The following is an 18329-nucleotide window of genomic DNA, read 5'->3' as shown; positions in this document are numbered from 1 at the left end:
AAAGTATGTAGGGAAATCGGAAATTTTGTCAATGAGTTACACTATAATGAAAGCAAATTTTGATATTGTTTTAAATATCAGTATTCACAAAATTTTCTTCTCTTCACTGATGGATACTTAATATTGCCCTTGGAATTGTTTTCTGCTTTGTTACTGACTGTGCAATTTCATTTTATAAACAGCACATACCCTTGGAGGTATGAGTACTGCTGTGGGCACTCATATCTCTATTTGCTGGGGAAGAAAGTCAGGGATCAGAGAAAATACACCAGGCAACAGAAGCTGTTCTTTAGAGACTTTAGAGACTTCCATTCCCCTCCTCCCCACCACCACCACCACTGATGCCCAGTAGCAGCAGTCCATAATAGCCGTTAAATGTACTGTAGAAGTTCACCAAAGATCCTTAGAAGCATCTTCCAGACTCATGATCTCTACCATCTCAAAGGACATGGGCAGCAAATACGTGGGAATGCCACTACTGGCAAGTTCACCTCCAAGTCACTCACAATCCTGACTTGAAAAAGTATCGCCATTCCTTCACTGTTGCTGGGTCAAAATCCTAGTATTCCTTCTCTAATGGATTTGTGAGTCTACCTACAGCACATAAAATGTAGCAGTTCAAGAAGACATCTCATCATTACCTTCTCAAGGTCAACTAGGGCTGGGAAATAAATGCTGGCCAGCCAGGATCACCCACGTCACAGAAGTGAACCAAAAAAAAGGAAAGGTCATCTTTCTGATAGTTATTTGGTGAGTGAAAGTTACTTGCTTTGTATGGGCATCATATTTGAACCAAGGGAAAGAAGACTGAGCTCAGGTAGCTGCTGTCTTTGGACGTCAGTGCCTAGCTATCTGACAGAGAAGAGTCAGTTCATGGAGAGAGGAAAGGTGAATCTTTATTAAAGGCCACACAAGTCTCATAAAGGAGAAATCAAGGGAAACTAAAGGTAGATTGGTTGACAGCTGATCAAAAATGAAAGTGGGTGACTTGAGAGCTCTGGAAGGAGGTGCTATGGTAATGGAGTGAGGGTCAAAGGTAATAGAGAGGATTTAGAGTGATGGCTTGTAAATCTAGATATCTAATTATGACAGATGAGGGGGGATGGTTGCAGTTAAGTTCAAAATTCTCCTTTCAGACAGGTAGACTGTTGCTGCTAGCTTGAAGAGATTGGATGTCTATCAGGATAATTCTCAAATATGACCACTGATCTTCAGCCACCATGAAATAATGGTGAGGTTGACCACTTCCTGTCCACCCCCACCACTGCACAATGAATTATGCCTCTCAACTAAAGACAGTTAATTGGCTTTCATTATAATTATGTGTCCCAATTGCACCCAAAGTAGAAACAATACCACAATATCATTTTTTTTAAACGGGAAAAGCAAAATACTATGGCTGAAGGAAATCTGAAACTAAAGGAGAAAATACTAGAGAAAGTCTAAAGAAACTCAGAAATGTCAGCATCTACCGCCAGACATGCTGAATTTCTCCAACACTTGCTGTTTAATCTTCTTGAGATGGCAAGTAAATCTAGCCTTTGGTGAAAAGAACCAGCTTCAAATGAGTTTGTCACTTATCCAAAAAAAACCTTCAAGATTAAATGTTTCATGTAAAATATGTTCTCAAGGAACAGCTGAAGGTGCATGAAAATGACATCATATCTTACTTGATTACCTTATTTGAAGCAAGCTTTCTCTCCTTCAGGACTATTTTGTGATAAGTAGCAGACTTGCTTCTATACAGCTTGTAAAACTACTTTGCAATCCATAAATAACAAAGTACATTGTGAATTAGGTGCACGTAATGTCATTTTAAATTAAACATTGATTTCCTTTTCCCTCTTTACACAAGAATCATGATTTGTCACTTCTGATTTATGCAAAAAACAAATTATATTTGTCTGAAAGCAACAAACTGAATGAAAATGCATTTCTAAAGATAGTTTCTGAAGATCAATTATTAATACTAAAATTTTCCTTACTATTTGCTTGACCTCATCAAATTACTTTTCAGTTTGATTTCTCAATTTTAACCATTCTTGTGTTTTTTAAAAAACTATAATTGTTTGTGTTGGTTAATTTTGAATTATCATCACATCTGAATAAATAATCATAGCATATACTGGAGATTGCTGAAAATCTGGACAACAGGTCAAATAAGGAGAGATGAATGCACTTAATGGCAATAGTAATTGTAATGATAAAACTAATGTGAACAAATCTGTTTAAAACAATTATGAAGATTCAATGTTAATTTGAATTATTCACCAGCCTTGACAATGTTAAAGGTAGGATGTCGGGGTGGAGGGGCAAACAAAACAGGTGAAAATAATTTGAAAGAGGATCTAATTTGGAAGAATTAAATTAATGTTGTGACCAATGAGCAGTACAATTTTCAATTGATGGTTGGTGAAATAAAGGTGCAGCTGCATAAAGGATTTCTAAGTAACATTTCCCGATTTAATATGTTGAGGCACTTTGCCAGAGGGCAACAGTACACCATTACTGTTAACATGAGATGACTAAGCCTAATACTGTGAGTACTGCTTTGCAGAACCCGGGAGAAAGAAAAGTATATAAAGTATATGAAAAAGCACATTTTACAAAATCTGATATCATGTATTGGTTAGATGGCTGAAGGCACAGGTGTTCCTTGTTAACTTAACCAAGCACAATACTCTTTCACAACAGCACAAATATTTGTCTGTATGGCATGCATCATCTGAGAGAGCACATTTTTTAATTGCAATATTTAATTGAAAATCTTGCCATATAATTTTGAAAATCATTACTGAGTAGCGTAGAACATTCTTGCTGCCGAATGTCAGTCATTTTGTGATGCACAAATCTGACACGTCTTACTCTTTGCATATGCTTCCTCAACTCCCTCTCAATATCTCACTATTACTTTTCCATTTGTAAAGTAAATTGTAAAATAAATTTGTAAAATAAATAATAAATTAGGGGTTTTATTTGGTGTTTAATCTTATCTAACAGGTAAATGTCCCAAATGAGGTCTAAAGAGAAAAAGCATGCTTCATCTGACGTGACTAAAATAGATCTGTTTAGGTCTTTGAAGTTGTGTACAAGAATTGGTGCTTGTGCATTTACTATGGTTCAGTGAAATAGAGGTTTGTCTATGTCCCTGTAAATTGCCCTGACAATGGCCACCTTCCAATGCAGTACAATACAATGTTATAACACTGAAAGATTGCAGTACTTTGAACTGCAATTTAAACAGCCGATCTGCAGCCAACAGGCCTTGTGATTGTGTCCAAACTCTCTTCAGGGTTGGCTGGCTCAGCTTCACATTGGGTAGCATGGTGGCTCAGTGTTTACCACTGCTGCTTCACAGCACCAGTGACCTGGGTTAAATTCCACCCTCAGGTGACTGCGTGGAATTTACCCTTTCTCCCCATGTCTGTGTGGGTTTCCACTGAGTGTTCTGGTTTCCTCCCACAGTCCAAAGATGTGCACTTTAGATGGGTTGACCATGCTAAATTACCAATAGCATTCAGGGAAGTATAGGTTTGGTGTGTCAGCCATGGCAAAGAAGGGATAAAGTAGGGGGATGGGTCTGGGTTGGATGCTCTTCGGAAGGTTGGTGTGGACTTGTTGGGCCGAATGGCTAATTCCCACACTGTATGGATTCTGTTCTATTCAGTATATAAATATTATGCCTCCTGAGCGAGATTTTCCCAAGGTGGACATGTATAGCTGAGAATTTTCCCAACTCACAGGATCCACCTTAAAGCTGACAGCCTGGCCTAGCAAATAGAAGGAAGCCGTCTATGAGACATTACTGTACTACACCAATGCAAATCATTGCAGCTCAATCAGATATTTAGTAAGGAGCTTTAAAATAGATGACTCATGTCACTAAGAAGGCAATTGGAGAGGAATAATAAAAGCATATAGATTTTTAAAATAATAATTGTATTTTCTTTAGAAGTTGATGAGTAACAGGATTAATATTCATGAGGCTGCTGATGACTGCAAATATTTCCCTTAAAACTGAGCATTAATTGAGTACCCATTCTTAGTAGTGATAATGCCAGTTGATTGATAATTCAGAACCCTGGGCTAATGTTCTCAGGACATGGGTTTGAATCCCATCTCAGCAGATACAATTTGAAATCACCAAAAAAACTTAAATTGAAAGCTTGCTTCATGGCACCAATGTAACCACTGTTGATTGTTATAAAACTCCATCAGATTCAATAATGCCTTTGTTTAGGAGGGAAATCTACCATCTTTACCTGGTCTAGCCTACATGTGACTCCAGACCCACAACAATATAGCTGATTCTTAACTCTGGGCAATGAGGAATTGTTAACAAATGCTGACCTAGTGAATGATGCCCACACCTCACGAATGACTAAAAAATACAAGGAATTCATATTTGAATTTAAGTCATATCACTGTTTCTAAGGTGACTGTGCCTATCTTTCTTTCTCTGTTATGATTCTTCTTCGATGCAATATGAAGGCTCATATGGCATGATGTGGTTGGTTGTTCTTGAGTTACAAAAAAGTGAAAGACATTGTGGTTCCTCTCGCATGCTGTCTTGATTCTTGGAAGTGGCTGCACCTTCTGCGATAGCACTTCTGTTTGATACAAGAGTGAAAGCCGAATGTGTAAGATGTACATTCATTTTACTTGAATTTGTCTAATTTAATGCCAGTTGTCAAACTCTGAAGGCCTTCAAAGACATTAACCTGCACTTCTCTGGAGGGCAAGTAACTGACTGCTCCCTGAGCAATCTGAAAACATGACTGTTATTGCCGTTCATGCTGGCGTCATATGCCTATTAAATATCTGCAATGAAGAATAAGCTTTCCCAACCATCTTGCAAATATCAGCAAATGACTTCAGAGGCTGAGCTGCCAGTTTTTGTTTATTTTGTTCATGAATAAAAACTTCAGGGCTTATGCTCGAAACATCGAATTCCCTGTTCCTGAGATGCTGCCTGACCTGCTGTGCTTTAACCAGCAACACATTTTCGGCTGTGATCTCCGGCATCTGCAGACCTCGTTTTTTACTCTTCAGTGGCTAGGCCAATGTTTATCACACGTCTTTAATTGCCGGAGAGAAGGTGGTCATGAGCTGCATTCTTGAAGTGCTGCTGTGTTTGGGCTGTAGGTATGCCCACAATGCTTTTAGGAAGGGAATCCTTGGATTTTGGCACATTTGTATATGGCAATTGGTCTGAAAGGGTTAACTTCTCAACTTTGGAAAAGCTCTACTCACTAATATATAAATTACTGTCTCTGGGAGGAGCTACTTGGTTTGCTGTTAATTGGTGTTTAGTTTTTCAAACTACTGTCACATCACATGAACCTAGTTATTATCACTTAGGAGATGAATAATGTTTCTTACCTAGTATTCATGTTTTTGACCAGCCCAATAGTCTGTAAACTTATATCTTTATGTAATAAACTACCACTTGTTAGTCAACCATCAACCTCTTCTGCTGAAGATTTACCCAGTGATTAATATTTAACATGTAATACTAATAAAATCCATTGTTTAATATGGAATACCTACACAATGTCCTACCACATAATAATAAAAGCCAAATGCTGCGGGTGCTGGAAATCTGAGACAAACATAAAATGCTGGAGAAACTCTGCAGGTCTGGCAGCTCTGTGGAGAGACACACAGAGTGATATTTCGAGTCCAGTATGGCTCATCTTCAGAACTTTTGTGTCATATTGGACTCAAAGGGTTAATTTTGTTCTTCACTCCAAATTGCTGCCAGACCTGCTGAAGTTCTCCAAGACCCTGTCGCAATCAAGTATCAACTGCAACCATCTTAGAATCATTCAACTCTTAGAATCATAGAATCACTACAGTGTGGAAGTAGGAGATTCAGCCCATCGAGCCCACACCGACCTTTCAGTGACACCCTTCCCAGACTCAGCCCCACACACTGCAATTCCACTTGCTGACTTTCCTAGTCCGCACATTTCTCGACACTACGATCAATTTAGCATGGCCAATCTACCTAACCTGTACATCTTTGGACTGTGGGAGGAAATCAGAGCACTTGGAGGAAACCCACACAGATATGGGGATAATGTTCAAACTCCACACAAACTGTCACCCAAGGGTGGAATCGAACCTGCATCCCTGGATCTCTAACAAGGTGTGCAGAGTGGTGCTGACTACTGTCCAGAGGGAAGAAATCACCAGCAATGCAAAGATTCGCCATTAATCTGAAAAAGTTAAAAGGAAACTAAAAAAAATTACACAGAAAAGTAGGTTTTAGAATCCGTACAATGTGGAAACTGGCTCTTTGGCCCATCAAGTCCACACCAACTCTGTGAAGTGTAACCCACCCAGACCCATTCCCCTACTGTGTTATCCTATATTTATCCCTGACTAATGAACCTAACCTATATAATCCCTGAACACTATGGGCTGTTCAGCATTGCCAATTCACCTAACATTTTTGAACTGTGAGAGGAAACCTACACAGGAATGAGGAAAATGTGCAAACTCCAAACAGACCGTCACCCAAGGCTGGAATCAAACACAGGTCCTTAGTGCTGTGAAGCAGCAGTGCTAACCACTGAGCCACTGTGCTGCCCCAGTAAGTTATTCAACAATGTAGCTATTTTAAATAAGGGCCAATAAAGTGACCATTTTTACAACAGCTGAGACATTAACCAGCCAGTTAAACCTCTTGCTACAGAACAGCTTTTCTTTCAAAGCTTAAATCAACCAGAGCGAGGGAAAAAATATTTAAAAGCTTGCGAGGACCTGAAAAAGTATCATGGAAGGAGCTATTGAGATATGATCTGGAAGAAAACAGTTGTCAGCATTGGGCTCAAGCAATTTCTTGAGGAAGGGTGAAAATGTCTTTATACTAAAATTCTGGACCACTAAACTGACAAAAGTGTAATTATTCAGCAAACAAGTGTCTTTTTCATTGTTAAAAAGTCATTATAAGCTGCAAAATTTTTTTCTAAAATTATTTCATGAAGAAACTCTTCAAACGAGCAATTTTTTAGATCGAAGAAAATCTTATGAAAATTAATCACTTTGAAGTTGAATTGAATTTTCTTATATGACACTGAAAATATTTAAAGGCATGAAAGTGCCACTACACCGATTTCTCAGACAAAACTAGTACAAATGCATTGGAGAAGCAGCAGAAATAGTGCAAATCATGCGTATTGTTGCAAAAGAGGGGAAGGCTATAAAGAAGTAAAACAGTATTAATCCTCCTTTTTCGGCTCTTTGTCACTTTGTTCATCAGTATAAGACTTTTAAACAATTTAAAGAATTTTTTTCCAGTCTTCATAAGATTGAAGGTAGTTTTCAAAGCTATGTTAATGAAATATCAGGGAGAAAATGTTACTTTCCACTTATCAGCCTGGGTCTGAATGTTGTCCAGGTCTTGCTGTAAATGGGTACAGATTGCTTCAATATCTTAGGAGTCATGAACAATGCTGAACATTGTGTAATTGTCCACAAATGTCCCCACCTCCGACCTTATGACGGAGGAAAGGTCATTGGTGAAGAAGCTGAATTAATTGGGCATAAGGCAGTGCACTGAGGAACTCAAGCAGTGATGTCTAAGGACTAAAATGACTGTCCTCCAGCAAACACAAACATCTTCCTTTGTGTTTGATTAGATTCCAATCAGTAGAGAGTTTTCTCCTAATTTTCACTGCCTCCTCAAGGTTTCTTGATGCCATACTTAGTCAACTGTTGCCTTGGCAACCCTTGTGACTGCTGGAGTTCTGCTCTTTTGTTTATGCTTACACCAAGTCAATATTGATGTCAGAAGGTGAGTGGTTCTGGTAAAACCCAAACTGAGCATTAGCAACCAAGTTATTTCTGAGCAAATGCTGCTTGCTAGTGCTGTTGATGACCCTTCCATCACTTTGTTGATGATGAAGAGTGGATTGATTGGACGTAATTGACCAGGTTGGACTTGTTTTGACACAAGGGCAGTTTTCCAATTTGTTGGATGCATACCAGTCTTGTAGCTGTCCTGGAACAAGCTTAACTGGGAATGTGACAAGCTGTGGAGCACCACTTTTCAGTACTATTGCCATAATATTGGTAATGTCCATATCTGTATCCATTGCATTCATTGTCCTGATGTTGCATGTAATGCATTGAATTGGCTGAAGATTGGAGTGTGTCATGCTGGGGGCCACAGAAGGAGGTTGAGAATAATGTAATTCTTTCAGCTTTATCTCTTGCACAGAAGTTCTAGATCAACCAGTTATTACGGATGAGAATATTTGTGGAGCCACCTCCTTCACTGATAATTATTAAACAGTCCAACACCATTCACAAGTGGGTGTGACAGAATTGCAGAGCTTAGAACTGATCAATTAGTTGTGAGGTTACTTAGTCCTGTCACTGGACCCGAAATATTAACTGATTTCTTTTCACAGATGCTGCCAGATCTGCTAAGTTTTCCAGCAATTTATATTTTTCTTTCTGATTTCCAGCATCCACAGTTCTTTCAATTTTGTTGTTATGATGTTGAAAACCCTTAGCTTGCTGTCATGATGCATGTTACTGTTGTGTGTGTCTGGGTGCACTCTTTCGGCACTGTGTTCTCTACAGCTTCCAACTAAATATTGTGTGTAGGTTTCTCTGATAATTGATTAAGTCGAGAAGTTTTGGCTAGCAAGCAAGTGATGTCTCTCATGAAGTTACATCTTGTGACTTTTGTGTTAAACTGAAAGTTGTGTGAGCAACTAATTGCTGCTTGGAAAGATAATGACACAGTTAATAAGAAACCGATTTAGTGAATTCCTTTACCGAAGTACATTGTAAAAGTTTACTGATGACTAGATTATTTTCAGAATAATCTTGCCGTTTCCCACAGCACCCAATGAAATAACAGTGACAGAGAAACAGTAACTTTGTCAGGTCATTGAACTTCCTCTGGCACAGGTTTTTATTCCTGCAGAAGTTAATTTATTAGTACCCTGGCTACTTCTGTCCACAGCTTATTTCTTTTCATGGGTGTGCTTTATGTATCAGGAACTTGGTCCCCAATTAGCAGCAGATCCTATCTACCTGCATACCAAAGTCCCCCTACTTCAATGTAATCCCTCCCCAAATCCTTTCCAGCCAATGCTACTCAATTAGCTCACTCTGGGATCTATTGGGCCTCCTTAAAGCAGTTGTTAAAGTCCCAGCGCCACCCACAGCCAAGCTCTTGGTACTGCTGGGACTGTTGGTATATCTGATTAGCCAGAAGAGAAGAAGGGGTTAAACTTGCTTCTCTCCTGAGTGGCAGAAGTCCCATCAAGCACCATTTTAGTCCACCTGTGACATATAATGGCAGCCTGTAGGCAGCTTCTCAGTTCACTTTACTTACAGCCAACTTTCCTTCAAGTCTGAGGTTGATTGGGGGCCTTTGTTGGTCCCCTGCTAAAATTTTGCACATTTATTTCATAAAAAGGATGAGGCAATTAACAAATTTCCATTCAAATTGAAAGCACTTCAAAAACATTTGTGGCAGTATTTACAACCACCCTGTCTTAGAATCATTCTTCAGATGATCTTTCCTTGTTGTATTGCAGTGTTTCTATTATTCCTTTTGACCATTTTTTGGATTGCAAGTATTCTTCTAGTTCATACAAAGTGAAATGTATCCTAACGTATTAAAACCAAACATTTCCTGACACAACCATCTGTGTTATCCTCTTCATCAGGGAGATGTAAATAAAGCATCTTCAAAATGCTAGCAGTTGAATCCCTTAAGTGAATATTTTCTAAGTATAGTACAGAACAGAAATATGGTGATGAGGCCTGATTTTTTTGCATTTGAGATATTCAGACCTGAAGAGCATTGTGGGACGCTTTCTTTTAAGAACTCCTCATGTTGATTTTGAGTAGTTGGAAAGATTGCACTGTGTATCTATCATGTCCATTAAAAACTCATTGAGTCAGAATGGTACATAATTGAATGAAAGAAAAAGGCACAATAGGAGACAGTGGAGGAAGTCAGTCCAAACAAAGAGCATTGGTGTAATTACTAATGAAGGACTGTTACTTGATTGAAAACAAATAAAACAGATGGTCATGATGAAGTAACTGTTTTCTTTCATGAAAATTGAGGTGAATGCTATTGTAGTATCCAAGCGTTGCAAGTTCTGTAATATGGCATAGCCTGAAGTTAATGAGATTCTGGATTCCTTTAATGCACATTTAAAAATGAAATTGCACTGGGAGTTGCTTTCTGTCAAAGGAAACCATTGCCAAGTAAGACTAGCAAATTATGTTCTGGAGTTAATCTCTTCTGGCCACTGTGGAAATGCCAGAAGATTTAGAAATGCACCTCAGGTACACTTTCGTAGGAAGCCTGAAGAACAATAAAGTCCAGGCCAAATTTGTGAGAAAAGCAATAAACCGACATGGGAGGAGGGCTGAGATGAGGCCCAGCCACAAGAACTGCAATTTAAGATATTGCTGAAAATTGCAAGAGAGCTTTTCTCCTGAGCAGCTTGAGGAGATTCATCAGATATCGGCGAGATCTAGGCTGCGGCAGCAAGTTCATAGCCTCACGTATTGAAGGTACAAAAATGCCTAAGTAACTTTCTGTTTAACATTACGTTGATGGCCGTTTATTACACACATTTGACACCAAACATCTATACCCAAATAAAATCATGGTGATACATAATAATACCTTGTGAGCTCCTTGTGGTACTTGTACTGTTCAAGGATTGGACTCTTCAGCTACCATTTGAAGACACTCCATTTGCCCATAATAAGGTCAGAGTGGGAATGTTCACTGAAGATTCCTCAATGTTTAGTACCATTTGCAACTCCTCAGATGCTGAAGAAGTCCTGTCTAAATGCAGTAAGACAGTATCCATATGTGGGCTGGCATGTGGCAAGTCACATGCTATCTCCAGCAGACACTCACTCTATCTATCTATATCAGTCTGCAACCTTGCAATGTCCTCCTTACAGCATACCTCCCAACATATTTTGTGTCATCTGAAAATTTAGCTACTATGCCTTCAGTTCCTTTATTTACATTATTTCATAGGAGCCTCAAAAGATTGAAGCCCTAGAATTGAGCCCCCTGGGATCCCATTGGTCACAGAATTTTTTTGCAAACTCTGTGCTTTCTGCCAGCTAGTAAATCTTCTGCCATGCACTTCTAATTTGTGAATAACCTTTTATGTGATACCTTGTCAAATGTCTTCTGGAAAGCCTAATATCCCTTTATGCTCAGTGTATGATACTCCTCTAAGAACTCCAATAATTTGCTTAATCACAATGCCTCTTTGTCAAAATCTTGTTGACTCATCCCAGTTATCTTGAGTTTTCCCAATTGCAAAGCTGTAACTTCCTTTAAGATTGATTCTCTCTTCTTCCCAGTGACAATCATTAAGTGGACTGAGCTATAATTTCCTGTTTTGTTCCTTCTTCCCTTCTTGAATAGAGGAATTATATATCCTTCTTTCTATTCTAATGAAATCTTTCTAGAATCTAGCCAAGTTTAGAACATTAGCATCAATTCAGCTACTACCACCCCAAAGATCCTCAGATGAAGATCCAAGGACTTATCAGACCACAATTTGAACAGTTTTCCCAGTACCACTTCCCTGGTGATTAGAATTTCACCAAATCCTCCTCTTCATTCGTGATTTTCAGCTATGCGAGTACAATTACAATATTTAAAAGACATTTGGAAAAGTACATGTATAGGAAAAGTTTGGAAGGATAAAGGCCAGAAGCAGGCAGGTGGGACTAGTTTAGTTTGGGATTATGTTAAGCCTGGATTGGTTAGATTGAAGGGTGTGTTTCCATGCTGTAAGGAGGACATTGCAAGGATACAGACTGATATTGATAGGTAAAGTGAGTGTCTGCTGGAGATAGCATGTGGCTTGCCACATGTCAGCCCACATATGGATACTGTCTTTCTGCATTTAGACAGGATTTCTTTAGCATTTGAGGAGTTGCGAATGGTACTAAACATTGTGGAATCTTCAGTGAACATTCCCACTTTGACCTTATTATGGGCAAATGGGGTGTCTATGACTCTATGTCTTTAATTATTTTTGGATGTTATCCTGGCTCCAAGTCAATTATTCCCCTCCTGTTCCCAAATTATCTACAGTCTCATATGAAGTCACCTTCTTCGACCAAATAGTCAGTAACCTCACATAGTTATGTTCAGTGATGTCCTTATGTGTGTATTACTGTATTGTAACACTTTTTACATGCCATGATTTGTTACCATTTGGACATATCACCACTCCATTTTCTCACAGACAGTTTGTCACAGATGACCTTCACGAACTCAACTTTCTGTTACAATAGGCAGCAGACTTCAAGAATACTTTGTCTTGCTATCTTTTCGCTATTGTGCCCTATTTCTAAATTTCTTGCTTTACTATCCAAAAAAGATGTTTCCTCAAGTGTTGGTGTCGGATGATAGACCACAATTTACTTTAGAAGAGTTTGAAATATTTCTGATTGGAGTCAAGTACTCTTCAGAATCAACTTGTCACTCAGCATCCAATGGTATCTCTGAATTCAGTGTAATGTTTGTAAAGCAATCTTTGAAGAAGTATTTGCTAGATCATAAAAGGATGATAATTTCCATTTTTTTCCAACACAGGTCAAACAACTTTCTGTTCTCTTACAGTGTAACCCTACATTACTTGCCTTACAATTTAATATTTCAATATGTTCCTAGGTCAAGGCATATTTTCCTTAAACTTGTATCAGTCGCAAAGTAAGACAAACTTAAGTTCAGGCATGGAATTAAGAGAGTTCAGTACTGTTTAGTAAGTCCTGGTGAAAGACCATTGAGGTAATAAGAAATATGTGTTTGGAGTTATCTTAAAGCTGTTAGTTGTATTCAGGTAACAAATGATCATTTAAGAGAGACTCGCTTGATATCATTGCAGATAATTTACTAAGATGAAGAATCTGATGAAACTAGAACAATGCAGGCAGCATCCTGGTACTTCCTGTTACACCCTCTCCACTTCCTTCCAGTAGTTTGTTGATCAGAATTACACACAATGCTCCAAACATGGCCTAACTGAAGTGTTATACAGCTGCAACATGACTTGCTAACTTTCATATTCAGAGTCTCGACTGACGAAGGCAAGCATGCTGTACAGCTTCTTTACCATCTTATCCAATTGTGCTGCCACTTTCAGGGACCTATGCATTTGCACTCCAAAATCCCTCTACATATTCCAAGGGCCCTCCATTTACTGTGTACTTTAGTATTTGACCTCTTAAATTAAATCACCTTCCATTTGGCTGGAGTACACTCAATCTGCCATTCCTTTGCCCAGCTTTCCAACTGACCTATATCCTAGTGTATCCTTTTACAACCATCTTCACTAACCACAACTCCACCAATTGTTATGTCATCAGCAAACTTACTAATCAGGCCACATACATTTTCATCCAAATTATTTATATAAATTGCAAATAAAGAGGTCCCAGCACTGATCCTTGCAGATCTCCGGTCAGAAAAAACACGCCTCCATACTACCCTCTGTTTTCTATTACCAAGCTAATTTTCTATCCAACTTACCAACCCACCATGTATTCCATTTGACTTAATCTTCTGGACCAGCCTACCATGTGGAACATTGTCAAATATTTTATCAAAGTCCAAATAGACACCATTCACCCCCCAAGCCTCATCAGTTATCTTTGCCATTTTCACAATCAAATTTGTGAGACAAGACCTCCCTTGCACAAAGCCATGATGACTATCCCCAATAAGTCCATTCTTTCCCGAATGTCAGTAAATCCTGCCCTTAAAATTCTTCTCTTAATAATTTCCTCACAACTGTTGTCAGGCTAAATTACCTATAATGTTCAGGAATATCCCTATTTTCCTTTGTGAACAAAGGAACAAACATTGATTATTTTCCGACATCAATGTTGAGAAAGCAGAGTCAAGATAATGGAAAAGACAATGAAAGGATATTCCAACAGAAAGAGAAATAAGCCAAAAAGACTATTTGAAGAAATTTGGAGAGAAAGAAGAAGAAAGAAAGTAATTGTTCCTTTCATTAATTCTTGTGAAATAGTGCTTAATGATATTGTTGTTTGTTTCTTTTCATGTGTATATTACTCTGAAACATAGTTTATATATTTGTTTCCATGGTGAGTCCAGTTTAAAAAAATATTCAGAAGGCCATGTAAAATTTCAGTTTTTTAAAAAAAGTTTTAGGTTTTATTGTCACATGTACTCAAGCACAGGGTGCAAGAGTACAACAAAAAGCATATAATATTGCCATACATAGCGGCATCTTAGATACAAAGTACCTCAGAACAAAATGTTGGTTACAGAAGTAGAAAAATAAATAAATAATTTATAAAGTTCAACACCATAGTCTTTGGAAAATAGAGTAGAAAAAAAGAAATAAAGTTAAAATGTCAAACATTACAGTCATTTCTTGTGCCATGGGCCTGGAAGCTGGACTTCCCTAAGAGGGCTTGCTCTCCCCCATGCTGAGTATGCTTTCACCCATGCTGGGCTATTACCCACCTGGGCATGCCAGGTTTCACTGATGCTCACAAGGCTTTTGCCCCAAACGCTGCCTCCTTGCTGATCACCTCTGCCGCCATCTCTCATGGCTCACTACTATTGTTGTGAGGGATACTGATACCGGGTTAATCATGTTGCATTTGAGTAAAGTATGCACACACACCATTTTACATCTTAATGTGCAAGTTACTTTGAGCAGGGAGAGTGTAGAATATAATGAGTGTAAGAATTTTGTTATACCGTCTTCACGATTGGAGAGGCAGAAATGAAGCGTTCAGTATGGCTGCTTGAAGTTGAGACTCACATGAGTAATTTCTCACAATAAATTCAAATCAAAATACAGTAAAGTGCTGGAAACATTGAATTGTTCACTCATCATCTGAAAGGGAATGATCAGTGAATGTTTCAATTCAAGCCCATCAGCAGTGTTCTGAGAATGAACACTCCAACACTACGATCCTCTTTCTCGTGTTCTTTTTTTCTGCTGTGTATTTCAAGCAATTTTAATTTTGTTTTCAGAAAAAAATCTATGCTCCAACTTCTTTCATGGTCCAGATTTTATGATGGCTTTGATAATATTTTATCAAAGTCCAAATAGACAACATCCATTGCCCAAACCCCATCAATTATCCTTGCCAGTTACTCAATCAAATTTGAGAGACAAGACCTCCCCTGCACCCAGCCATGCTGACTATCCCTACTAAGTTCATTCTTTCCTGAATGTTAATAAATCCTGTCCTTATAATTCTTCTTTAATAATTTCCTTACCACTGTTGTTATTAATAACCTTAGTTGTTATTCTGGCAGAGATGGGGTGGGGTGCAATGTACAAGGGGACTCTGTGGAATCCCCATCACAGCAGATTCCAAAGGTATTGCTTTTGACATTGAAAATTTTGATGAGCAATTCCACTACACTTGGAACTCTTTAATGGTCTCCATTTACATCAGTGAATTCAGAAGGTTCTGATAAGATTCACTACCCAGTAGGAAATGTTAGTCTATTGAATATTCAATCTCGTTCCTAATTACTCAACTGACCCCATATTACCTCACATAGTCCAATTTGCACCCCACCAAATCCGACCTTTTTTTCCATTCACAGAATGAGATCATTGCATTTATTGCATTTCCCAAATTGGCCAGAAGATAGTTAAGAATCAATCACATTGCTGTGGATCTGGAGTCACATATAGGCACCTTCCTTCCCTAAATTACATTAGTGAACCAGATGGGATTTTCTAATAATGACAATGGCTTCATGGTCGTCATTAGATTCTTATTTCCAGATTTCTATTGAATTCAAAAGCTATTGATTTTTATTGAACTCCCAACACCCCCTCTCTTATGCTCTGAACCTGCTCCTCTCATCCCCCAATCCAGTCCCAACCCCCTCTTCAGGTGCTGACCTCTCAGGAGTTGACCTGTCCTCCCCATCTGTCCAGCTTCGACCTTTCCCTTTTCAGACCCAAAACCCCAGGGAGCTGACCCCTCTTCCCCCACTGGTGGACCAGTCTCCCATACCCTCACTCCAGATTTGACTACCTTCTCCCACTTTGGACCTGACACAGTTTTCCTTGCCCCTGGAGCTGAACCGGTTTTCCCTGCTGAGGATGCAAATGCCCCCAATCTCCCCATTCCAGTCTGATCCCCCTTACTTTGCTGTGGACCCACTCACATGCTCCTCTGCCTACCCCTTGCCCTGTTTGCATCCAGTGTTCTGCCCCATCCCTAGACCTGAAACCATCAAGAACCTGATCCCACACCAAGCTCCTCATCATACTAACCCCCTTTGGATCTAATGCTGACCTTCCCCCATTGGACCCAATTTATTTCACCCACCCTGATCTCCCCTTAGACTGCATCACTTCACTGAGTACCTTGTGCACGAACCCTTGACATTCTACTCCCCATCCACCTAGTACCCTGACCCCTGGTGACCCATTTGCTACTCACTTCACATCCTACCCACCTGGCACCCATTCCCCTACCGAAATGGCACCCTACTTACAGGGTACTTGACACAGGTGGCACTCTACTCTTTACATACCCAAGCATCACACTGGCCATTATGTGCTTACCATTTGACAGCGGCTATCAAAGTGACTATGATTCTGAACGTTGAAGTTTCAGAAAATCATTGTGAGAAGGGGAAATTACTTGCCTTCTTCTAACAGTTCTGTACAATGTGAGAACAATCAGAATATAAGTATGGCTCTGTGTTTCTGAAGTAGCCTTGATTGGAACCTCCTGTTTGTGAAAAAGAGGGGATGGAGTTGTAAGCTTGTGTAGAATCTCTGCATGAGATTGCCACCCATTGAAAAATTTGATCTAATTTATTCTTTTATATGAAAATATTGCTCCACTGTCTGACATTGTTAAATAGCCAACATGGGGTATCAATGAATTTGTGACATTGTGGCATACTCTACAATTTCAAAAACAGTGCTTTTTCTCTCCCAGAACATTCCTTTCTTAATCTCTGTTAACTACAGCAATTCATCTTCAGCAAGTATACTGTTGCTTAAAGTTGGATTCTGGAAGCAATTTCTAACCTTATTATTTCACTTGTAGGTTGTTTACAAAAACAATGATGTCCGATTGGAATTATCACGGCTTGCCAAGCAAGGAGATCGCAAGATGAAGATTCACGGAATGGTGGCCTTCAAATGTGAGAACGTTGCAACATTAGATCCAATCACATTTGAGACCCCTGAATCTTTTATTTCACTACCAAAGTGGAATGCTAAAAAGACGGGCTCTATTTCATTTGACTTTCGCACCACTGAACCAAATGGACTGATTCTTTTTAGTCATGGTAAACCACGACACCAAAAAGATGCCAAAAATCCCCGAATAGTGAAAGTCGACTTCTTTGCTATTGAAATGCTTGATGGACACTTGTACCTTCTGCTAGACATGGGATCTGGTGCTATTAAAACAAAAGCCACTCAAAGGAAGGTAAATGATGGAGAGTGGTATCACGTGGATTTTCAGAGAGATGGACGATCAGGTGAGACTTTCTAACTTTTATTGATGACTTTTTATTTTAAAAAAAACATAAAATCCAGTGGGCTAAATGACGAAGGGAGAGAAAGCAGATAATGTTACATCTTAATTTGGATATTGTCAAAGGGTTCTCAGTTTCTTGATGTGGAGACAAAGCCTGTTCCCATGCCAAACCCTCGGGAAGTGGGATTCCCAAACCCAGGACTTCCAATGGCCCCAACCTGAGATATGTTATTTGCTATAGCACTGATTTTCATAAAGTAAAGCAAAAATAAAAAAATTTTGGAAAAATCACATGGAGATAACTTGCCACCTGAACAAAATATTGGTGGAAGTGTTCCAAAATATTTTCAGCAGTGGTCACAATCTGGTATTTTGTACTCTCGATGTTTTGGGTAGTGGGGGAGACCAAGCATTAACGTTCAAATTACCAATATCACATTTTGCAAAAACTCAGTTCCCTCCACTTCTTTGCAATGGAGATACACCACAGACAGATTCTGACAATTGTGGAGATCATTACTGTTCACATTCTGAGCTAATTGACAAGGTTGCATGCCCATGGAATATTCACTCCGAGAGCTTTTGAAAATAGTCAATCTATTAAATTATTGTTTGTGTTGTCTAAACAAAAGTAATTGGAAGCAGACATTCAATGACTCAAAGATGTATTTTGTTAATGGCCTCGAAAGATTTCCCATAGTTGTTTGAAAAATAGCCATGTTTCTCTCGGATTTGTGTTTACAGGATAATAAAACAAGCATTAAAACAAACAGCTGATGTTCACTTAAAGAGGGTGT

At 38.9% G+C, this 18329-nt stretch overlaps 1 protein-coding gene across 2 annotated transcripts in view; it reads left to right on the top strand.

Annotated features, from left to right (window-relative positions):
- LOC132819764 (neurexin-1-like) overlaps window positions 1–18329 on the top strand; it is a 957576-nt gene that overhangs the window by 753855 nt on the left and 185392 nt on the right. For both annotated transcript variants that reach the window (XM_060831497.1, XM_060831498.1), the window contains exon 6: window positions 17095–17533. In XM_060831497.1, coding sequence (XP_060687480.1) covers window positions 17095–17533 — 439 coding nt within the window. The remainder of the gene's footprint in view (window positions 1–17094; window positions 17534–18329) is intronic.

Source organism: Hemiscyllium ocellatum, chromosome 10 (assembly GCF_020745735.1).
Source record: "Hemiscyllium ocellatum isolate sHemOce1 chromosome 10, sHemOce1.pat.X.cur, whole genome shotgun sequence".
NCBI classification, from domain to species: Eukaryota; Metazoa; Chordata; class Chondrichthyes; order Orectolobiformes; family Hemiscylliidae; genus Hemiscyllium; species Hemiscyllium ocellatum.
This window is presented reverse-complemented; position numbering and strand designations above follow the sequence as displayed.